The following is a 25,153-nucleotide window of genomic DNA, read 5'->3' as shown; positions in this document are numbered from 1 at the left end:
CTTACGTTCATTCTACTCAAAATCGAGGAAGGTGTAATGGATACCATGATAAAGAGTAGGACAACCCGTGAACTGCTCAAATACAAACAGCTCAAATACATGCCTATGTCAAGGGAAGGTCAGTGGAGACTGCTCTGCACGAGGTTCGGCCTTAATTAGAAAAATCCATTGATGCCAAGACGTACACATTTTCAGATATCGAGGAGGCTTTTAACAATGTGCGGACCGAGACATTGATCCAATCCTCAAACCAGTACCGGGGGGACCGAGTTCTTAGAGACTGGATACGCCAGATGCTAAGGGACTGGTGGATAAGTTATAAGTCGCATGACGTGAATATTAGGCACAGGGCATGCCACAGGGGGGTCATCTGCCACGCAAACGATACCATAATATATCGAAGTAAGGATGCGAACCAACTATGCAGAAGGACTGAAAGGGATGGCATGCATCTGGGCTACACCTAGAGGTCTCAATGTTAATCCAGAGAAAACAGAAATCTGCCTGGTCACGAGGAAGATGAAAGTGGGCCAATTTGACGCTTCAATGTTTCCTCAACAGAAAGATTGCGATATCTGCCAAGGTCAAATACTTAGGAGTGATCTTGAACAGGAAACTGAATTGGAAGTGTCTCATTCCGGAGCGTACCGAGAAAGCTCACAGATGATCATCTTTACGGACGGTAAACTGACCATCATGGCAATTATAAACAGGACGGTAAGATCACGAACAGTTTTGGAGGAAATTAACACCTTCTCTGAAGATGGCAAGATGGTTTGACCATCAATAACTGTGCCAAGTATGGTCCAAATCGGTACATTACCTAATATAACTCCTATATAAACATATCTTGGATCTTGATTATTTGAGCCGCTAGAGGGCGCAATTATTATCCGATTTGGCTAAAATTTTGCACGAAGTGTTATGGTTTCACCATCAACAACTGTGCCAAGTATAGCTCAAATCAGTTTATATCCTAATATATATAATATTAGGATATAATAATCGATATAGCTGCCATATAAACCGATCTTGGGTTTTGACTTCTTGAGCTCCAGAGAGCGCAATTCTTATCCGATTTGGCTGAAATTTTGCACGTGGTGTTTTGGTATGACTTCCAACAATGCTAAGTATGGTTCAAATTGGTTTATGACCTGATATATCTGCCATCAGGGACGTTGCCAGGGGTGAGGGGGGCCCTTGGGCCCGAGCCTCACCCAAAATGATATTGTTAAAAAAAATTTATTAAATTAAATTTATTTTAACCAAAAAATGTCTGTAACATTTATTAAAATTAAAAAATTTCATATTTATAAAATTCTACAAGGAAAACATTCTGCTGAGCCTTGGACCGCGCAATATTCTCTAATGACAAAACTGAAACACGGGCCGGACTCCCCCTAGAAATTATTTTTATTGTTTTTAAAGGCAACACTTTAATTAAATTTTTAATTAAATTTTTCTAAAAACAAAATTTATATAAAAATATTCAATATAATTTCTTCTTAAGACTAAATTTTAATGCGTTTTTTAAGGACTACACTCAACCAAATTAGTTTTTGAAAACAGCACAAATGTTAGCTAAAACAGCAGTTTTTGTGTGCTGAAAATGGGAGAGCAGACATTAATGTACGAAAATCTTTAATGAAGTTCAATGAGTGAAATTGCATGGTTACAAAAATATTAGGTATTAAGTTGGTGTTTCAAAGTGAAATACTCATGTTTTTCGCAATTACTTTTTTGAAAAACTAGAAAAATATCACTGATTACATAACACTTTTATTAACATTTTATCATACACTCATAGAAAAGTTTGCCGAAAATAGCTAACACTGTCTGATGAATGTTAGCAGTTAATTTTGCTGCTATTGTAGCAGTATTTCTGCTACCACCGCAGTAGTACTGCGATTTCAGAGTAGCAGGGTTACTGCTGAAAAGTCTGTTTAATTATGAAAGGGGTGTTAGAAACAAGTAAAAAGGCGTTAAGTTCGGCCTGGCCGAACTTTGGATACCCACCACATCTGGTATTTATGTAAACCACCTTTCATCATCATCCGGGGAAAAATGCATAATTTATGCTCCATAGCAGCTTTATCGAAATATGGTCCGATTTGGACCAATTTCGACACAGATATTGGGAGGCCTTATAAGTACAAGTCATTGTTCAATTTTGTAGCACAAAATATTTGCCTTTTTGGTAGCCATATCCAAATATAGACTGATCTGAACCATATAAGACACGGATGTCGACAAGCCTAACACATGTTACTGTGTCAACTTTCAGCGAAATAGGATTATAAATGTGCCTTTTATGGGGCCAAGACTTTAAATTGAGAGATCGGTCTATATGACAGCTATATCCAAATCTTAACCGATCTGGGCCAAATTAAAGAGGGATGTCGAAGTGCCTAACACAACTTACTGTCCCAAACTTCGGCGAAATCGGACAATAAATGTGCTTTTTATAGTCCCAAAACCATAAATCGAGAGATCGGTCTATATGTCACCTATATACAAACTTGGACTGATCTGAGCCAAATTAAAGAAGGATATCAAGCGGCCTATCACAACTTACTGTCCCAAATTTCGGCGACATCGGACAATAAATGCGCCTTTTATGGGCCCAAAACCTTAATTCGAGAGAGATGGCAGATGTATCCAAATCTGGACCGATCTGGGCCAAATTGAAGATGAATATCGACTGGCCTATTTAGAATGTAGCGAGATTTCAACAGACAGACGGACGGACGGACATGGCTAGATCGTCTTAGATTTTTGCGCTGATCAAGAATATATATACTTTATAGGGTCGGTAATGAATATTTCGATGTGTTGCAAACGGAATGACAAAATGATTATACTCCCATCCTTCGGTGGTGGGTATAAAAATAGAACACATATGTAAATGTGTGCATCAGTGGAAGTTTATAACCTTCATAACCTTTTTTCTTTAAATTTAGATACAAAAGGTCATACCAGTCATGTGCACATTAGTAGAGCAATAACAAAAAATGCAACCTAGCTCAGCTGCACTTCGAAATGTATACCAATGGATGGATCAGGTAGCTTCTTTACAGAATTATTCCCCACACTAAAATCAATTCTTCCAACAAAATTTCTAAAAAAAAACTAAAAAATGCCTAAAGTAATCAAAACCATTAAGGAAGGGCAAAAGTCGGGCGGTGCCGACTGTATAATACCCTACACCTACCCTATAAGTACAATGTGGGTCCCATATCCAATTTTGATGGACCTCGGCGAGAAAATATGTTGAAACTATAAAAATACGGTTGACAAATGACAACATTATGGCAAATTAACGAAAATCTGACGAACATATATATGGGAGATATACGAAATAGGTAAACTTTGCATAGGGCGAACGGGTAGAGCTAGAACTTTGAAATTTGGCTTAAATGATTATTGTTAAGAAATAAAGGGGGTAGAAAAAATTATCGATGTCTTGACAAATATACGATAAGTTGTACCAAATAAAAAATGTTGAAATCGTACCAGGTGTTCAATAAAAAGTACTTAAATGTTATAATTGGTAATATTTAGTACTTTCTTTGTAGATTGAGCTACATATCTGAAATTTGGGATACAGGCACATTTTGGTACCAAAACGTACAATATGGCACCTTCTTTACGGATTGAGCTACAGCTCTGAAAATTGGAATACGGTTACATCTAGGCACTATGAACCGAGCGTCAAGAAGATTTTTGAGATATTCGTTCTTTTTGGTAATTAAACATACAAATCAGTACTTTATTTACAAAATGAGCTACATCTGTGACATTAGAGATACAGGTACATCTTGGCAGTATGTAACGGATGACTAGAAGATTAAATTGAAATTTGTACATTTAGATATTAAAACGTACAAAATGGTACATTGTTTACGAATTGAGCTAAAGAGCTCAAATGTGCGATACAGTTACACCTTTACAGTATGTGTCGGCCAACTACGTCAATTTCTATTGACGCAGCAATTTTTTCAAATATTTAGATTTTTAAAAATTTTTCAAAAAAAAAAAACTTTTTATATCCTAAGCCCCTACAACAAAAAAATAATTTTCTTAATATTTTATGAACATCTAGCGAAGAAAGCTCGTTTAAATGATTTAAGCAAGAAATAGAATCTGATCTCAAAAAAAAAAGGCAATATAGAAAAATGGTGACGAAGTTAATGCGAACACATTCCGTACATGAGTTCGGAATAGAAGCGACATGTCGCTGCATCAAGATAAATTTCCCACACTTTCAATTGCAAAATGCAATTAAATGCTCACGAAATGGGCCGAATCAACTCTGCTTCAATACTGTTGTCTTTATTGTGTGTTGTTGTTTGACTTTTCTGCACACCCAAGGAGAATATCGTTCCCATACACCCCTGCTATAACCATTTTACCATTAACATTCATTTTATACAGGCAGGACTAATTTTTGCATGTTATAAATCCAATTTCCTTCAAACAAGTATCAAGTTTCTCGTACCATTCTTTGATTGACTGTTTGGGAACGTATAAAGATTTCTTTAACCGTTTGGATATTTGTTATTCTCGAACATCGCCGGTTGTTGCTTATACATTTCTTCATGCAGATCCCCATTCAAATATGAGCTCACCACGTCTAGTTGATGCAAATGCATTTTGTTCTGCAAAACTATACTCAGAAACAACTGTAGTTAACACAGCTTCCGCCCCACAGATTTTGCGCTTGATTAGCAGTATCAACATAGATCGGGCCATCACCACTGTAGCACGATTTGCCCTTTCAGCAACACCATTTTGTTGAGGTGTATACGCCACCGTCAACTGTCGCACTATTCCATGTTCTTGAAGGTATGAATCGAATTGGTTATTGAAAGAATCAACTATTACCACTTCTAAGAATTTTAATCTTCTTTCCAGTTTGACGCTCGACTTCTTGCATGAATATCATAAATTTTTCAAGAACTTCGCTCTATGCTTTTATGAAGTAGACGAATATACGACGAGACTTGTCATCAATAAAAGTAACAAAAAAATATCTGGAACCACGCACAGATTGCACATTAATCGGACCATATGCATCCGAATGAATCAATTCCAGTATTTCTTTAGCTCGACGTGATATTGTCCGGCCAATACAAACAAATTATCGACTTTCTTAGCTTTAAAGGTAACAAAGCCATCAGTATCCTTTACTTTAACATCATTGGAATTAAATGTGGCAGTTAACCCTTTTCAACAGCTTTACTGATTGAAATAAAATTTCCATGCAGATCCGGTGATTACAAAACTTCTTTCAAACGCACTTCACATTCTGCATTGTTTACCACTTCGCCTTTGCCAGTTGCAGACAAAAAAATTGTCACCAGCCTGTCAATGTACCCCACGTCTGACTTAAAGACACTAGATGCTGCCAGCATTGTACTTGACCGCTGCTCATCCTGTTTCTTCTCACGGCAATCTCGAGCAAAATGTCCTTTTCGTCCACAATTATGACGCCTAACCGAAAAATTCTTCTTGCGCTTTGAAATTTTGTCCTCGGTTAATTTCGCCTTTTGCTAAAACTTGCAACGAATACTTGCTGTGAACCACTAGTCATTGGCACTTACACGGCGTTCACCTTGTTCCAACAGCTTTAGCTTCAATGTATGACGGTAATTGATCCGGAGTTTCCTAGGGACAATAAAATCACTTATTATCATCGGTTAATTTCTCCATGATGGCCTCGAATTTGTTAAATACGTTGTCATGTCTTCATTATTTGCCATTCTTAAACTCATCAGCCTATCGTACAGCATTACCTTCTGGACTGGACCTTTCGGTTTGCAGTCCTCGGCTTATTTGTTATAAATTTAACGGAGCGACCACTGCAGTGAGTTTAAGGGAGCTTTCTCATTGGTCATGTGGCGGCTACGGACACTGTGTTATCCTTGATACAATATCCGATGTTCCAAGCAGTGTAGATTACACCTTACCTGAGCCGCTTTTTGATCAAAATCACTGAACCACTCTTCCTGATAGAACCGATTGGAACTACGATATTCCCGGTAACAGAATTCACGGATGGTTCCAAACTAAACGACCAGGTGGGCTTTGGGGTGTAACTAAATATCTAGAACTGGTCATATCGAAGATGCTACCCGACCACTGCAGTGTGTTTTAAGCAAGGATCCTTGCAATAAAGGAAGTGGTGGAATGGCTGAGATATAATGTCATTACGACAATTGGCACATATATCCCTGGAAAACGTATTTCTGAACACAAGCTGTCCTCGACTGTCGATCGAGATCTCTCAACGAGATGGCTGAACATTTCAAAATTCACCTGTTCTGGGTGCCGGGCCACAGAGACTAGGAACTACCTTACACACTCCAGGGACAGTAGAATCTGTGGGTATGCCTCTAGCGATATGTAAACTAAGTTTTCAGGACCAGGACCGAAGGGCAACGAATGATAGATGGTCACAAAAAGAGAGCTGTGAGTATTCCACAACTATGTGGCCTCATCTAGTCTTGAAAAGGTCTACTGCTTTGCTGTCTTGACTGGAACAGATGTCTCAGTCGTTGTGTCCGTCATGACATGTCACTGTGTAATCGGAAAACATGCTGACAGATTGAATGTTGCCAGCAACGACTTTTGCAGAAGCTGTTGGGACATCGAGGAAGAACAAACTGTAGAACACCTTCTGTATGTGTGTCCCGCACTAGCAGTTAGAAGGAGTTCCACTTTAGGTTCTCATTTCTATAAGAACCTGTCTGATTTAGCGGATGTGAACATTCGCAAGTTATTGGGCTTTTTAAAGCGATCTGGATGGTTTAACGGTAGGAACTAGATGGCATCTTCCTTCTTCTGTTTCTGTGGTATCACAATAGACGAAAACGTCTAAGTGAGTCTGATGGCAGACTGCCACTTAAACCCAATCTAAACCTAACCTAACGGACCTCTTTACCAATGGTTGGAATCTCCCCGGTCATCTAGGGTTTTTCTAGGCTGATTTCCTTTCTCGATGAGCCAAAGAAAACAATTATCTTCGACAAACCTCACTAATGCAGTCGTGATTTTGTTCATATTGTCGTTAATGTCTCCAATACTTGGACAATTCAAAGTATCTTGCCCAAGTTTTCCTCTTAGTAGTCTTCCAAACGCCGTCCAGTTGGTTTACATCTTATTCCGAGAGCTATTCTAATCATAATGTAACGATAGTCCAAGAAGGAGTGCTTCATGGAGACCAACCAATCCTGAACTTAATCGATTAGACTTTCCCAACATATTGTCACATCTAAAACCTTCTCCGTGATCCTATTCTCAAATGAAGCTGTGTTACCTACCTTAAATGCTATAAGATCATTGATATTCAAATATTGTCTGGTCTTGGCTCCGTTTAGTAATGTTGATACTATCTCACAAAATGTTGCGAGATTTCACACGCTATGAGTACCTTACTTCCTGTTTGTGTTGCTTCTTCACCAGTCGTTGCAGCTCCGACGTAGCTGGTTGTGCCACCTTCCTGTCTGACAACTCTGGGAAATGACAAATAATGTAGGTTTATCTGGATAACCTCGATCATTGGTCTTCCAGAAAACGGGCTGCTTAGGGATAGGTGATGGTCTCATCGAAGGATTTCTTTTCCTAAGGCTCTATAGAGTCTCTTGTCATTGCACTGCCTAATGTTCTAAGATCTAGATCTTCGCATATCTAGGGAAAGAGAAGTACATTTCTTGAAGAAGGCAGCCTTGGACACATAGAATGCCATTGCTTTGACATTTCTAGATAAGTTTGTCTAAAATTCATCGCTTCACACATTCGTTTCCATACAAAATGTTCTCAAAATTTGATTTTTAAGAAAAAATCGTAAAATTTTGGATTTATTTATTTTATTTTTTATGTAATCTTTTTTTCAAAATTCAATTTTTTTTCTTAATTTGTATTTTGTTTTGTAATTAAAATTGGATTTTCTTTGTCAAAATTATTTTTCTTTTAAATGCATAGTTTATCTAATTTAATGTCTCTAAAAATCCTTATTTAAAATTCAAAAAACCCCTGTTTCTAATTTAAATTCCATAAATTTGAAATACAAACTTAAAGATCATTCAAAAAAAGCTATCCGCGCCAAAGGCATAGAATCCATTTCTCAAAAGACCATGAAGCATGCAATTTTTTTGAAGGACTGTGAAACATTTTTTTGTCCAACTGGAAGATTTAGACAAAAAAAAAGAGAAGAAGGCCTCATGCCAATGTTAAAAGTGACAATGAATTTAAAAAAAAAAGATTTCAAGCAATCTACTTTGAACAAGCATCAGTCTTTTAATTTTACTAATTACAATCGACATCGAAATGTCTGATACCTGCATTCAAAGGACTTGTCTTAAGGGCGGAGCATAACATTTAAGCTTGCAATTTGAAATCATTAACACAAGACAAGAAATATGTCGTGTGGTGGTGGCAAAGGCAAACTATTTGTCTAATTTGTCAGAGGCTAGAGGGCCTTTGAATAGAAAATGAGATGCACACACACACACGCACAGCCAAAATCAAATTCATAGAACATTGACAATGGTGACTGGCTGAAGGTCTGCTGCTGAATGGAAGGATGAATGGATGCAACAACAACCCTCAAATTATAATTTGTTGTGGTAGGAAGTTGGAAGGCATTGTCCTGACTAACTATGGCAGCCACAAAAACAACAAAAACCTTCCTAGGCTATGAGTATTCCAAGGGTAGTTTTATCTTTTTCTTGCTTTGCTAAGGGTGGTGGGCTATATAAGGAGAGATCTTGAAGGCTGAGAGCATCAGTTCACCCCAAACAGTGATCGCTACAACATCTCTTGTATTTAAAGCCATTTAAAAAAAAAAACAATTTTTTTATTTCGCGAAATTGTTTGACCAACATCAACGCTAAAAAAATGTCTCGCTCATTTCTAATGGATTCTCTACTCAGTGATTCAATGCCTCTGAAAAAGGATACTTTGGGTTCACCCACAGCTTCAAGTCCAGTGGCAACTGCGTCACATGCTGCCGCGGCAGCTGCAGCAGCAGCAGCCATTTTGCCCCAAATCCCGATGTTGCCCTATCCAGCCAGTTATGTGGGAAGCTATCTATTTTCCTTGGGTATACAACAACAACAGCAGCAGCAACAACAAGCAGCGGCGGCAGCAGCAGCAGCCTTGCAACAACAATCTTATCACCCATATGCATCAATCTTGGCCCAGAAACGTAAAGCAGCCATCTCCTTTGACTCATATGGGCCCATATCCGCCACCACAGTATTGCCTTCAACTGCCACAATACCCTATGGTACCATTTTGCCTTTGGGTGGAGATAATGTTTATTGTACCTCACCATCAGCCTCCTCGTCCACCTCCACCATGGATTATCCTTCGAATGATGAGCTGCAACAACAAACAAAACGCTATCGCCATGATTCCTCGTGCTCACCTTCCAGTTCACCTTTGAAGTCCATTGCCAGCCATCCCATTAGAGCCGAAAGCAATTCCTCACATTCTCAATCTTCCTCGGCAGGTTCATCTTCAGTGGATGTAACCCCAGTAGTCTCAGATTATGCCGATTCCAGCAAACGCATACGCACTGCTTTCTCAAGTACCCAACTTTTAGAATTGGAGCGTGAATTTTCCATGAATCCTTATTTGTCACGTCTAAGACGCATTGAAATTGCCAATCGCTTGCGTCTTTCGGAGAAACAAGTCAAAATTTGGTTTCAAAATCGTCGCGTTAAGCAAAAGAAGGGTTCAGAATCACCCACCTTTAATATGTCGGGTAATACCCCATGCAGTCCATCCCAGTCTCCTACACAACAAAGTGAAGATTCACCAACAAAGTCTTCCGGTAAATATATCTCTGTCAAAAAGGAACATTAAGATGGAATTTTTATATAAAAAAAAACTTTTTAAATTTTGTAAATTATTTAGTTTAGATTTGGATGTTATGTATTTTTAAGTAATGTTTATTTGTAAAAATATTAAATATTTTAAATTTTTTATGATATAAGAAAATATATAAGACAAACAAAAATTTGAAAACTAATTCGGATTATTTTTAATTAAACCAGTAAGGAAGGGCAAAAGTCTGGCGGTGCCGACTATATAATACCCTACACCTACCCTATAAATACAATGTGGGACCTATATCCAATTCTGAACCAATTTTGATGGACCTCGGCGAGCAAGTATGTTTAAACTGTAAAAACTACGGTTGACAAATGACATGGCAAATTACCCAAAATCTGACGAACATATATATAGGAGCTATATCTACTTCTAAACCGATTTCGAGCAAACTTCTCAAATAGTGTAGTAGTCGTCGAGGAAAGCGTTGTGCAAAATTTTGGCAAGATTAGTCAAACAATGCGCTTGCAGTGGCTCTTGGGGTTAATATCTGGCCATATACATATATGACAGCTATATATAAATCTGGGCCGATTTGTATGATATTCACCAGTTATATTGAAAGTCATAATAAAAACATTTCTTGCCAAATTTCGACAGAATCGGTTAACAAATGACCATTATATTGCATTATTACTGAAAATCGGACGAACATATATATGGGAGCTATATCCAGATCTGAACCGATTTTTTCCAATTTCAATACGCTTCTTTTCTAGGCCGAAAAACATGCCTGTACCAAATTTTAAGACGATCGGATGAAAACTGCGACCTGTACTTTGTACACAAATTAACGTGGACAGACGGACGGACATAGCTTAATCGAATCACAAAGTGATTCTGAGTCGATCGGTATACTTATCAATGGGTCTATTCCTCATCCTTTTGGGTGTTACAAACTGATTCACTAAGTTATAATACACTGTACCACAGTAGTGGTGTAGGATATAAAAATTGGTGTTAAGAGCCGACGGCAAACCATGTATGGGAAACTAACAATTAAAAAAAAGTAAAATAAAATGAAATAAAACAAGTAAAAAGGCGTTAAGTTCGGCCGGGCCGAACTGTATCAAATTTCAATGATATCGAATTATAAATGCGCCTTTTATGGGACCAAGACCTTAAATCGAGATATCGGTATACATGGCAGCTATATCCAAATCTGGTCCAATTTGGGCCAAGTAGCAGAAAAATTTCGAAAAGCATAACAAAACGCACTGTCTCAAATTTCGGCAAAATCGGACAATAATGCGCCATTTATGGCCCCAAAACCTAAAGCCGATAGATTGGTCTATATGGCAACTATATACAAATCTGAAGCGATCTGGGCCAAATTAAAGAAGGATATCGAAGGGCCTAACACAACTCACTGTATTACATTTCGGCGACATCGGACAATAAGTGCGCCTTTTATGGACCCAAAACTTTAAATCGAGAGATCGTTCTACATGGCAGCTATATATAAATCTTAACCGATCGGGGCCAAATTGAAGAAAGATGTCGATGGGCCTAAGACAACTCACTATCCCAAAAATCAACAAAATCGGATAATAAATGTGGATTTTATAGGTCTAAGGCCCTAAATCGGAGGAATAGTCAATATGGCAGCTATATCCAAATCTGGACCGATCTAGGCCAAATCGAAGGATGTCGAGGGGCCTAACACAACTCACTGTCCAAAATTTCAGCAAAATCGGATACTAAATGTGGCTTTTATAGGCCTAAGACCCTAAATCGAAGGATCGGTCTATATGGAGGCTACATTAAGATATAGTCCTATATAGCCCATCTTCGAATTTAACCTGCTTGTGGACAAAAAAAGAATCTGTGCAAAGTTTCAACTCAATATCTCTATTCCTAAATACTATAGCGTGATTTCAACAGACAGACGGACGGACATGTCTAGATGGTGTTAGATTTTTATGCTGATCAAGAATGTATATATGTTAAATGTTTGCCTTTCGGAACAAGTTTTATAAAAAAAAATTTGGCATGGAAATTCTATAAAGATGTTTGCTTAAAGAAACTTTTAACAACTTTTCGTTTAAAGCAATAGAACAGCCTTGGAAAAATTCTAGCTCGAGTTAGGACAGAGGTACCATAATGAAATTTGGATTGGCGTTAACTGGACGACTAAAACCAGTTACACCCATTTTCCTTCCATGATTTGGGGGAAAATTGGATTGTTGAAAGTCGGCAATTTTTTATATCCCAAAAATCAAAGGAAAAAAAATTCTCAACATCCTTGGCTCTCATATGAAAAGATAGTTTTCTGTTATGATTTCCAACAACTGTGCCAACAACGGTCCAAATCAGTCTATAACCTGATATAGCTCCCATATAAACCGCCTCAATTTTCAACAATTGTGCCAAGTGCGGTCTGAATCGGTCTATAAAGTGATATAGCTTCCATATAAACCGAAGCCTCAATTTTCATCAATTTTGCATGTAGTACGGTATAAATCGGTCTATAACCTGATATAACTCCCATATAAACCGATCTCCTGATTTGACTTCTTGAGCCCCTGGAAGCCACAATTTTTGTCTGATTTGGCTGAAATTTTGCACATAGTTTTGTGTTATGACTCCCAATAACTGTGCCTAATACGGTCTAAATAGAGTCCAAATTGGTCAAGAACATGATATAGCTCCCATATAAACCAATTGCCTGATTTGACTTTTTGAGTCTTGAGTGACAAGCCGCTATTTTTATCCAATTTGGCTGACATTTTAGGTTATGACTCTCACCAACTGTACCAAGTACGGTCCAAATCGGTCTATGACCAGATATAGCTCCCACATTTTAGCAGAATCCATGGTGGCGGGTTTCCAAGATTCCCCCAGCCGAACTATTTAGTTTATTTTAATCCCATATTCCAATGGTCGCTAGATATGTCTTATTTGGGAATTACATACCAAAATACCTTTCATTTAAGTACCATATTGCCATGGTCGGGGGTGTTTTGGGGAGTGGGCCAGACCCCAGACGCCTGACCCTGAAAGTAGATGTCAGATACGTACTCTACTCTCAAATACCATTTATTTAAGACCCCTATTGACCAATTCGGCAAAAATGTCCGTTTTCGGGGTGGAATAGACGTGGCCCTGAAAGTGGATACATAAATGATTCGTGATTGTCATGTTTGTGGGGTGTCTTGGGGGTGAACCACCAGAGGATTGGCCATACAAATAGATATCAGATTCGTATTTATACTCGCAAGTACTTTTTATTTGAGCCCCATATTGCCATAGTCAGGAAATAAGTCCAGTTTGAGGGGGGCTATTGCAGATGGGGGGAACTCCCAGAGAATTGGTCTCGAAATTGTATACCGATTTCGTGCTCCACTCATAAATATATTTCATTTGAGCACCATATTGGATGGTCAGTATATAAGTATTTCCGAATTGAGCGGTGTTTTCGGGGGTGGAAAGTCCCTCTCAACACTTGTTCCCACAATTGTATATCAGATACGTTTTCTACTATAAAATACCTTGCATTTGAGTCTCATATAGTAGTGATTGGTCTATATATATTTGCTGGATTTTGGGGTTGGCCGACCCCCTTAGGCACCCAACCCGAAGGATAGGAGAGCACCCAAAATTTCTCTTAAGTCAGACCACCTATCTCCGACATCTGGCGTTTTTAAAATATCAAAAAATTAGGTACCTTATTTTTCACCACAGGACCGTTCTGCACTATATGTCAAAATCGGAAGAAAATCAGTTCAGTCGTTTTTGAGTCTAAACCCAACATATAAACAAACAACAAACCATTACTAAATTCACGAACTTAGCACGCATTTATTTGTTAAATATTCTTTATAATTTGTAAGCCATGTAATGAGGGAAAGATCACATATTTTGCTGCAGACAGGATCCCTGTTCGAACCTAGCTTATCATATGCTTGTAACCTCACAGAAACATTGGCTATTCTTGGCATGCCATCCTAATATTTCAGCAGCATTTCATTTTGCATAATATTTCCACCTTTGGCAAAAATTAATAACGTAAATAAAATTTAAAATGTCATACCGGAAGTTTTAAAGTCCCTTTAATCTGCTAAATAATACAATAATATGTATTGTCATTTCGTCAATTCAATAACAAATAGTTATTCAAAAATTGACTTAAAAAGCAGAAACATAAAATATTACAACTCAATTGAAATAAGGATTTTGTGCAGCAAATCCTTTAAAACCGATAAATTGTCATGTCACAAAGGTTGTCAACCATACAAAACTATTGCAGAAATGGTCTCTTTTTTTTCGGGCAAACCTATACAGTTTTGCTGCACATTTGTCAGGTTAAAATTGTTCACACTTATCAGCTCTAGGCTGATGTCCTTTCAAAATTAAATGCTACTCACAATTCATGGACACTCGTATATGATTTGTTAGTCTGTGGGGTATTGTTCATTTAAGCCCAGCATTTGCATTTAGCAAATGAGATAATCCGACAGGCATTTCTAAACCTTTCGGGATAAGCTGTAGTAATTGTTCTGCGTTAAATACTTCCGTATGAGAATGAAATCGTAACAGAAGTGTAGCAACGATGTACAATACTCATTAAATGGTGAGGAACTAGAAAATTGAAAATCGCGTTAAAGTATAAAATTAGAAAATTGGAAATGTTGTTTGGAATATAAAAAATGATTCATTCGAGATATCCTCTGGAATTCGTCATGATGAGGATTAAGTACTGTGACGATATTTATTGTATTCTAATGAAATTTTCTACCAGCGCATAGATAGAGAATACGACCGCTTCGCCGCACATGATATTATTACAGTCCAATAGAAAGAAAATGTAGCCTACACGAGATAATCCACGTTGTGATAATCACGTTGTGATAGATGGATGTCATTCATCCAGCGTGGTAGACGTACGATCGATCCGAGGAGCGAACATAGATTCGGATCATCCTAAAGCTGCAAACACAGCAGATGGCAACAGCATACTTCACTCGACTAACCGAATTGTTTGATGAAAGCAATCCCTGTCCCGATGATATAACGGCGCAGTGGCAATTCTTTGCCCACTCCTTGAAACCCGTACTTGGGTACCAGAAACCTCCCCAAAGAAACCCATGGTACGAACATACTGTCTAAAAGCTACTAAAACCAAGAATGCGGCAATGCATCCAAGTGTTTCGGTTTCTGACCTCCATATCTAAACTACCTACATCAGGCCGAAGATGGAATAGAATTCACATGTATGGGCTGGAGCTTCCAAACCATCCTTGGAACTTCTAGACTGCGTTCTGAAAAGAGCGCTGGTGTTAATTGACGACGGTAGAGTATCCAACTATATTTTTCCCTTGAGCAGGTTGTGTGACGCTGTTCTATCGATTCTTCCATGGTGTGTGCTCCATAGATATTAGTCTTCTTATTACTGATGTAAGGATGTTCGTCAAGAATACTAGTCTCTCTAGGAACTCAATTCATTCAAAGGCCACCTATGGTGCTGAATGCCTGGTTTCGAATCCTGGCGAGACCTTTAGAAAAAATGTTCAGCGGTGGTTTCTCCTCCAAATGCTGGCAACATTTTTGAAGTACTAGGCCATGTAAAACTTTCTCTCCAAAAAGGCACGCCGTTCGGACTTGGCTGTAAAAAGGAGGCCCCTTATCATTTAGCATAAACTTGAATCGAACATTGATATGTGAGTTGTTTGCCACGGCTCCTTATTGGAATGTTCATGGGCAAAATTTTTAGTTTACAATTCAACTTCGTGCCAATATCGTTCTACCTGAATATGACATTTGGAAATTTTTAACAAAAGTCATTAAACACCACTTTCTCTTTGCTTCTTCCAATTTCTAAATTTCCTCTTGCCAATGCAATGCAGTGTATACATAAGAGACTTACCCTGCGTGTTGGTTAAATTAAAAATAACAAGTATCAAGTAAAAGCGTGCTAAGTTCGGCCGAGTTGAATCTTATATACCCTCCACCATTGATCGCATTTGTCGAGTTCTTCAGACCCTTAATCGGCATATCGTTCTATATGACAGCTATATCTTAATATAGTCCGATCTGAACCATATTTGGCCCGTTCAAAAACTTAACCAGCATGCATCAAAAAGGCGTTTCTGTGCCAACTTTCAGCTTAATATCTCAATTTTTGAAGGCTCTAGATTGATTACAATGGACAGACACGGGACATCGTTAAATCGTCTTAGAATTTTACGACGATCCGAAAAAGTTATATATTTGTAGGGTCGGGAATTGATATTTCGATGTGTTGCAAACGGTACGACTAAATGAATATACCCCTATCCCGTGGTGGTGGGTATAATATCCTATGGTGGTGGGTATAATATCCTATTGTGGTGGATATAATAGAAGTTGAAGGAGAGGTATCGGGCGAGAGAGGATAAACGTATATTCAGCAGAAAGAAAAAGGAAATGGAAAGACCTGAGTGTAAGCGAATTGAGATGTACAGGAATCAGAATGAAGTCCGGAAATTCCAGCAAAGAATCAAACATCAAACCGATGGCTATGGTTCAGGCACTTCCTTCTGCAGAGACAAAGAAGCAAATCTGATAACTGATACACATATTGTGCTTGAGGTATTGAAAGAACATTTTTCTCAGTTATGGCGACGTAGAGGATACCGCAGAAATAATTCTGATTATGGTATAGAATGTTTACCTCTTAGTCAGAATGCGGTCCAAGTTGCAGTACCCCGACTGAAGATCGGTAGCAGCAGCAGATAGGTTGCTTGCTGAGCTATATAATACCGGAGGCGACACGCTGATAAAAAGTATGCATCAGCCTCTCTAAACGATCTGACTAGAAGAATGCATATCCAACGATTGGAACCTCAGCATACTCTGTTCCGTACACAAAAAAGGGAACAGCATGTGTCAATTACATAGGAATAAGTATCATTCCCATCGCATACAAGATACTATAGAGCGTACTGTGTGAAGGATTAAAGTCTAAAGCCAACGAAAAACAATGTGGCTTTGTAAACGCAAATTTTTCCCACGAACATTCCATTAAGAAACAGGGACAAACTTCTCACATATCAATGAATGCTGTTCGATTACTGAATCGAATTGCTGAAAATAGCAAACAATGTTTGCTGAATATTAGTATTTAATTTTGATGCTATTGTATGTAATGTCATTTGTGGCAGAACTACCAATGACATTACATACAACATTCGATGAAGCTAAAGAATAAGCACTTATTTGTAATAAAAGAAAAAATCATTATTATAACCTTGGTATTGATAAAAATGCCATTAAGAAACTGCTGGCAAAATGACCACTTTGTGCTGTCTATGCTGTCCGTTAAAAGGTTAAGATCAATCATAAGGGACCTGCATTTTATTGGCGAGTCCGAATGGCGTGCCGCAAAGCGACACCACTTAGTAGCACTAGGAGGAAAATACTGTGGCGTTATTTATATAAAAAACATTTTTAATTTTTTCTACCTACCCACAAACCCGTTGATTGTTCCGCATGCTGTGGGCGTATTTTTAAAGAAATAAAAAATTTTTAAATATTTTTGAACTGTTGGTATGCTTGTGCGGGGGCACTTTCCTCCTAGGACATCGTAATTTGAAAGGATGCCTAAAATAAGTAGTTATTAGTTTTTGAATGAGCTTACCATTCTGATTATTCGGTAATGAGAGTTTTGCTGGGTAGGAATTCAATAAATTGTGAATGAAATTATAATACAACCGTTAATTATCTTTTCACACCCTCCTCGCAAATAAGTCAATAGATTTTCTACAAAAGCAGCCAATTATATGCTTATATGGTCATTGAAGACTAATACAGTCATAAATTAATTTGAAGGTGTGATTTCTTGTTGATCTTATTAACACTGTCCATGCCTGAGTATCCCATTTAAAGATCAATGTAGATGCTGCTTTGCTGTCTATATGTCATCACAGCTGTAAAATGTTTACAGCTGAATTTTTAGCACCTCAAAAACTCTTGTAATTGCTGGAAAATCCAAATTTCCCAAATTTTTATGATCCATATCTAAGGATTCGCGTCCATCACAGTTTTATGCACAAAATCACAAATAAATATCGCCTCGATCTTCAAGCACTCAAGCCCTATTCACTCTCTCCACGCAGCAGGATTTAAATCAATTCAAATATTAATGAATGAGTTACACAGCCAATTGAGAATACAAAAACTGGGTACTCGAAACATAAGAGGGCTCATCTTCGCAAGAATTTACACTAACGGCAGGCATCAACTTGAGTTTGGAGTGGACAACACTTGAAAGAACAATTTTTAGTTTATGGCAAAACAATTCAAAGACTCGGCAGGTTAACTTGCCCTTTGCCTTTCGGCCTTTGACTATCACAGGTAGGCAATATGCTGAACTATAACAGGTAGGCAATATGCCGAATTAAGAATTCCGCAATGAATTTTCATTGTAAAATCACCGACAGAGTTATTGAGAGTGAGAGACAAAGAAACTGTAGAAATTCTTAAGATCTATAGGAGTAGGTGCAACTGCGTTTATTACCCGCACAAAACATTTAAACCAAGGGTATCTATAACCAGAGCCAAGGGCCCATATAAGTAGTATAGCTAACATTCTAAGTCATACAAATTGTAGAAAAAAACAATTGTTTGCTCGAAAAACAATACACCATAGCAACTTGAGGTAATATAGGAATCTTATTCCGCCTTTTTATGCTCAATTGCAACTGAGTTGGCAAAATTTGGCTAATTTTGACGAGTATTTTGTGATTTTTTTCCTAGGCGCTTTACTGGAATTTTTGCCTAATCATTAAGGCTGAAATAATTGCTTAACCTTTTTTAAGAGATATTATCTTTGTATTAGATTCTTAATTACTTTGACAACTTCAAGTGTCGTGGGAATGTCACTGACAGAGTCCTTGCTGATTAATTGAAAAGATAATGATTTTTATTTTTTCCATTACAACGGATTAGTAGAAAAATTTGCGGTTTTTGTTTTATTCAACGGACAAAGACCTCACAGAAGGTTCTTTTTATACCCACCACTCAAGGATGTGGGTATATTCATATTGTCATTCAGTTTGCAACACATCGAAATATCTATTTTCGACCCTATAAAATATTTATATTCTTGATCAGCATAAAAATCTAAGACCATCTATCCTTGTCCGTCCGTCTGTCTGTTGAAATCACGCTACAGTCTTTAAAAATAGAGACATTGAGCTGAAATATTGCACAACTTCTTTTTTTGTCCATAAGCAAGTTAAATTTGAAGATGGGCTATATCGGACTATATCTTCATATAGCCCCATATAGACCGATCCGCAGATTTAGGATCTTCGGGCCATAAAAGCCACATTTATTATCGGATTTTGCTGAAATTCGGGACAGTGAGTTGTGTTAGGCCCTTCAATATCCTTCCTCAATTTGGCTCAGATCGCTCTAGATTTGGATATAGCTGCCATATAGACCGATCCGCCGAGTTATGGTCTTGGGCCAATAAAAGCCACATTTATTGTTCGATATTGCTTAAATTTGCCACAGTGAGTTGTGGTAGGCCAATCGACATCCTTCTTCAGATCGGTTGAGATTTGGATATAGTTGTCATATACACCGATCTTTGGATTTAAGGTCTTGCGCCCACAAAAGGTGCATTTATTGTCTGATTTTTCCAAAATTTGGGACAGTGAGTTGTGTTAGGCCCCTCGACATCCTTCTTCAATTTGGCATAGATCGGGCTAGATTTGGCTATAGCTGCCATATAGGCCGATCTCTTGATGTCAGGATTGGGCCCATAAAGGCGCATTTATTATCCGATGTCGCCGAAAGTTGGGACAGTGAGTTGTGTTAGGCTCTTCGACCCTTTTCTGCAACTTGGCCCAAAACGGTCCAGATTTGGATACAGCTGCCATATAGACCGATATCTCGATTTAAAGTCTTGGCCACATAAAAGGCGCATTTATAATCCGATTTCACTGAAATTTGACTCAGTGACTATTGCTAGGCTTTGCGACATCTGTGTCGTATATGGTTCAGATCGGTTTATTTTTAGATATATCTACTAAAAAGACCAATATTTTGTTATACACAATTAGTCCAAATTGGAACGCATTTCGGTATAGCTGCTATGGATCATAAGGTATGCATTTTTCACCGGATTTAGACGAAAGGTGGCCCGGCCGAACATAACTCCTTTTTACTTGTTTCCATTACAAGAGATTAGAAGAAAAATGTGCAGTTTTTGTTCTTTTCAACGGATATGGACCTCACTGAAGGTTTTTTTATACCCACAACCCAAGGATGTGGGTATATTCATTTTGTCATTCCGATTGCAACACATCAAAATATCCATTTCCAAACCTATAAAGAATATATATTCTTGATCGTCATAAAAATCTAAGGCAATCTAGTCTTGTACCTCCGTCCGTCTGTCTATTAAAATAACTCCACAGTCTTTAAAAATAGTGATATTAAGCGGAGACTTTGCACGGATTCTGTCTTTGTCCATAGGAAGCTTAAGTTCGAAGATGGGCTATATCGGACCATATCTAGATATAGCCTCCACAGGGGTCGATCTGACGATTTAAAGTCTTAGGCCAATAAAAATCACATTTTTTATCGGATTTTACTGAAATTGGAGACAGCGAGTTTTGTTTGGACACTCGACATCCTTCTTCAGTTTGGAACAGATTTGGTTATAGCTGCCTTATAGTACGATCTCTCGGTATAAGGTCTTTGGTCCATAACAATTTATTGTCCGATTTCGCTGAAATTTGGGACAGTGAGTTTTGTTAGGACACTCGACAACCATCTTCAGTTTGGCCCAGATAGGTCCAGATTTGGATATAGCTGCCATATAGACCGATCTGACACAATTTGACACAGTGACTTATGTTAGGTGTTTCATCATCCGTGTCCAATATGGTTCATATCGTTCTATATTTGCTATAAAGATGCAAAAAAAGACAAACATTTTACCTAAATTTAACAATGACTTGTATTTATTCGACCAAATTTGGTCCAAATCGGACCATATTTGCTTATAGCGCATACAAAATGAATTTTTCAAAATTTTATCCAAGGAAGAGAAACAAGTAAAGACATATTAAGTTCAACCGTGCCGGACTTTGGATACTCAAAACCATAAATATAAGGGCCCAATCTGGTCATATTTGGTTCGGATGTCGAGAGGCCTAATACAAGTCTCAGATTCAAATTTTAGCGAAATCGGGCAATATATGAGACTTTTATGGGATAAAGATCCCAAATTGAAAGAAACATTCTATATTTCAGCCAGGTTTAAATATAGTCCAATATGGCAGCTATATCCAAATATTCTCCTGCTTGACCCGTACTTGGCCCATCTCTCCAAAATTTCAGGCAAATCAGATAAAAATTGATCCCTCTAGAGGCTCAAAAAGCAATTGCTGATTTTTTAGCTATTATCTTTTTGGCAACACTGGTTTAAACAGCTCACGCACGTTTTGTGTTTTGTTTCACTGTCAAGCATATTCAGTTTGGCCTATAATTTAAACATGAATCGTCTTACAAACGAACAACGCTTGGAAATTATTGAATTTTATTATCAAAATGAGTGCTTTGATGAGAAAGTTTTAAAGAAAGAAATTGTGTTCAGCGACGAAGCTCATTTTTGGATCAATGGGTACTTAAAGAAGCAGAATTGTCGATTTTGGAGTGAAGATCAGCCAAAAGCATCAAGAAAAAGTCACAGTTTGGTGCAGTTTATGGGCTGGTGGCATCATTAGACCGTACTTCTTCAAAGATGTTGCGAATCGTAAAGTAACTATGAATGGTGGGAGCTATAGGGAAATTATATCCATCTTTTTTTGCCTAAAATTCATGTCATGCTTTACTTGCATGACATGTGGTTTCAACAAGACGGTGTCACATGCCACACAGCACGTGACACCGTCCATGTATTCTTGTAATCTAGGTACAGGTCGTATTTGTCATGTCATGATTTTGGCCAAAATCGGTTCAGATTTGGAAATAGCTCGCCCGATTTGCACTTAAATGGCCGTATTTTCAACCGATCTGCACAAAATTTGGCAAGGATTGGTTTGCTGCTGATTTTAACATATCTGCAAGATTTCATCAAAATCAGATTAGATTTAGATGTAGCTGTCATACATATGTATCGCACGATTTGCACTTAGATGACCGTATCAACTACCATTTTCAACCGATCTGCATGAAATTTTCCACGGATTGTTCTGTTACTGATCCTAACGTATCTGCAGAATTTCATCAAAATTGATTCAGATTTTGATATAGCTCCCATATTTATGTATCGCCCGATTTGATCTTATACGGCCATAGCAGCAACAACTTTCGAACGGTCTACTCGAAAAAAATTCTGTTCAGATATAAATTTCACTCTCATATGCATTTATTGCCAAAATTTATAATTGTAGGGTAGGTGTAGGGTATTATATAGTCGGCTCCGCCCGACTTTAGCCTTAACACTTAAAACCTGCGCTGAATTTGATCTGAATCGGTATCTATCCCGATATAGCTTCCCATTTTGGCCTTAATTTTTGAAAAAAAAAACTCAATAAGACAATTTATTCGTGCAGGCTTTGGCCAATTGTCTTTTTATACCCTCCACCATAGGATGGGGGTATACTAATTTCCTCATTCTGTTTGTAACACCTCGAAATATGCGCCTAAGACCCCATAAAGTATATATATTCTTGATCGTCATGTCATCTTAAGTCGATCTAGCCATGTCCGTCCGTCTGTCCGTTCGTCCTTCCTTCACTCCGTCCGTCTGTCTGTCGAAAGCACGCGAGCTTTCGAAGGAGTAAAGCTAGCCGCTTGAAATTTTGCAGAAAGACTTCTTATTAGTGTAGGTCGGTTGGGATTGTAAATGGGCCAAATCGGTACATGTTTTGATAAAGCTGCATATAAAACGATCTTGGGTCTTGACTTCTTGAGCTTCAAGAGGGCGCAATTCCCATCCGATTTGGCAGAAATTTTGTACAACGGCTTCTCTCATGACCTTCAACATACGTGTCCAAGCAACTTTATAAAACCCAAAATATTCGCTAAGACTCGGGAAGATCTTAAGACTACCGTGGCTAGCGAAATCCTAGGACGAATACTGTGCAGTATTGCCTTATTCTTGTCTAGGAATAAATTTAAAATAAAATCTAAATTATTTAAAAACTAAGGTAAAGCCCTATGGTCGGACAATTATCCTGTCCAGGAGGACTCATCCCTTACAATTGGCGCCCAACAGAAAATTTTAGAAAAATCGTTTTTTTTTCAAATTAAATTGAAAATTTAAATCACCAAAGCATCAATTGGTCATCATATATTGGACTCATAAGCAACGGTGGATTTATTGGTCATCATATATTGGACTCATAAGCAATCATCATCTGTGTTGTGGTTGTTGTGTGATCAATACGTGTTGTTGTTGTAAAATTAGACATCGGTAATCTGCAACGGAAACGATTGATGTGAGGTATGCCAAAAACAACCATGAATTCACTGAACGCTTTAAGCCCGGTTTCAGAGCAAGCACTCGCTGAAGGTTCAGGCACTTCTTCAAAAGTTCCAAATTGTCCTCAAACCCCATTTAATGCCTCATCTACTGACAAACAAAGTTCTGCTTCTATGCAAAATAACTCCGTCTCAAATTGTCCTCAAACCCCATCTAATACACCGTCTACTAGTAAACAAAGTTCTGCTCCTTTGCAAAGCAACCCCGTTCAGAAGCAATCGAGATCCAGTTTTAATTCCGTCCCCTGTGAGCCTCTCAGAAAGCCAATTTTCTCATCTTTTTGTTAATTCCGCCTGTCAAGAAAGTCGTTCAACTTGCTCTTGCAGCGCACGTTTCAACAGTGGTCGAAACACAGCAAAATTTGAAGATTTAATAGCTACGATTTTAGTGTACAAGGAGGCCGAAAATATGTCAGATTCCATGGCTCTTCTTAGTCTCCCTTTGCTACTTGAAGGTTATGTATCCTCTTGGTGGCAAGGCGTCAAGTTGGAAGCCGGAACTTTTTCAGATGCTATCGCATTGTTGCGTGATGCTTTCTCGCTACCAAAACCAGATTGGAGAATCTACTCTGAAATATTTCAATATTTCAAGATAAACAGAGACCTTACGAGTTGACTGATAGCTTTGTGTGTAGAAAGAGAAGCTTTTTCGCCCAATTAAAAGAAAGACTTCCAGAAAGCACCATTATTAACATGATTTTTTCACAAATAAGTGTTCAAATCCGAGAGAAAAATCCTCGTGAAAGCGTCAAGTCTTTCCAAGAACTTCTATACAAAGCTCGAGATATCGAACTGTCAACAAATTAAAATTAAACTGGGAGTAACAAATCGGTTAATTCCTAAGAAAAACCACAGATACGTTGCTCTTACTGTAGGAAGAAAAACCATACAGCGGATGTGTGTTACAAACGCATTGAAATAGGGAAAAGGGGAAAACTCGAAGGAATAAGATAAATTTTTATGGGTGTGGCGCCGTTGCATATTACAGATCCAATTGTCCAACCTGCAATAATCGTAACGTCTTAGAAAGCCCAAAAACTCTAGATTTCCAAAAAGTTTTTCCAGAAATAACATTTGCAGATGGAACTGTTCGAAAAGAGGTTGTCTGTTCTACAATTGTGGACATTATTATAGGAAAACGGGTAAAACGCATAAGGTTTATCTGTCTTCCAAATGCCCAGTGTAACAGGACACTTTTGGGCATTGACTTTCTAGAGCAGGCTGGCATTGTTATGGATTTAGCCCAAAGGGTCTGGTATTTTAAGGACAAAGACGGCGAATATTAAAGGCATCGGAATTAGCCAAGCCCACATACAAGATGCACAACCGAAGTCATCTTCAAATTTACAGGAGTTTATGTCATGGTTTGAGTCCAATTATGAAGAAAATCCACCGACATTGGAACAGTTGCACTCATATCCCGAAAAAAATTCGACTGGAGATTTGTTAAAAATTTTTGATAATTCACTGACAAATGGATTCGAAATGCCTAATCAGCTGATTTAATTCCTCCTTTGAAGAAAACTCATAAAGATTCAGAATCTTGGAGCCCTTTGGCATTTGAAGAGAATTCCATCGATTTTAATATATGTGGCGACGAAAATTCATATCTGGTAGAAACCCAAAAACAGGAGCTGCTTTCCTTTTTGACATCCCATGAGGATATATATGAAAATATAAGCTCGCCCATTAATGGTATAACGCACAAAATCGACATTGGTAGTCATACACCTATATCAAATTCGCCATATAAAATTTCACCAGCTATGAGACA

General features: G+C 38.0%; 2 protein-coding genes across 2 annotated transcripts in view; both read left to right on the top strand.

Moving 5' to 3' along the window:
- LOC106094806 (synaptotagmin-5) overlaps positions 1 to 25,153 on the top strand; it is a 448,991-nt gene that overhangs the window by 227,930 nt on the left and 195,908 nt on the right. The gene's annotated exons all lie outside the window — the stretch shown is intronic.
- LOC106095201 (homeobox protein Hox-D3) lies at positions 8,266 to 9,870 on the top strand. Its single transcript, XM_013262446.2, has one exon. The coding sequence runs from the start codon at positions 8,899 to 8,901 to the stop codon at positions 9,868 to 9,870; it is 972 nt and encodes a 323-aa protein (XP_013117900.2). The 5' UTR covers positions 8,266 to 8,898.

Source organism: Stomoxys calcitrans, chromosome 1 (genome assembly GCF_963082655.1).
Source record: "Stomoxys calcitrans chromosome 1, idStoCalc2.1, whole genome shotgun sequence".
Lineage (NCBI taxonomy): Eukaryota > Metazoa > Arthropoda > Insecta > Diptera > Muscidae > Stomoxys > Stomoxys calcitrans.
This window is presented reverse-complemented; position numbering and strand designations above follow the sequence as displayed.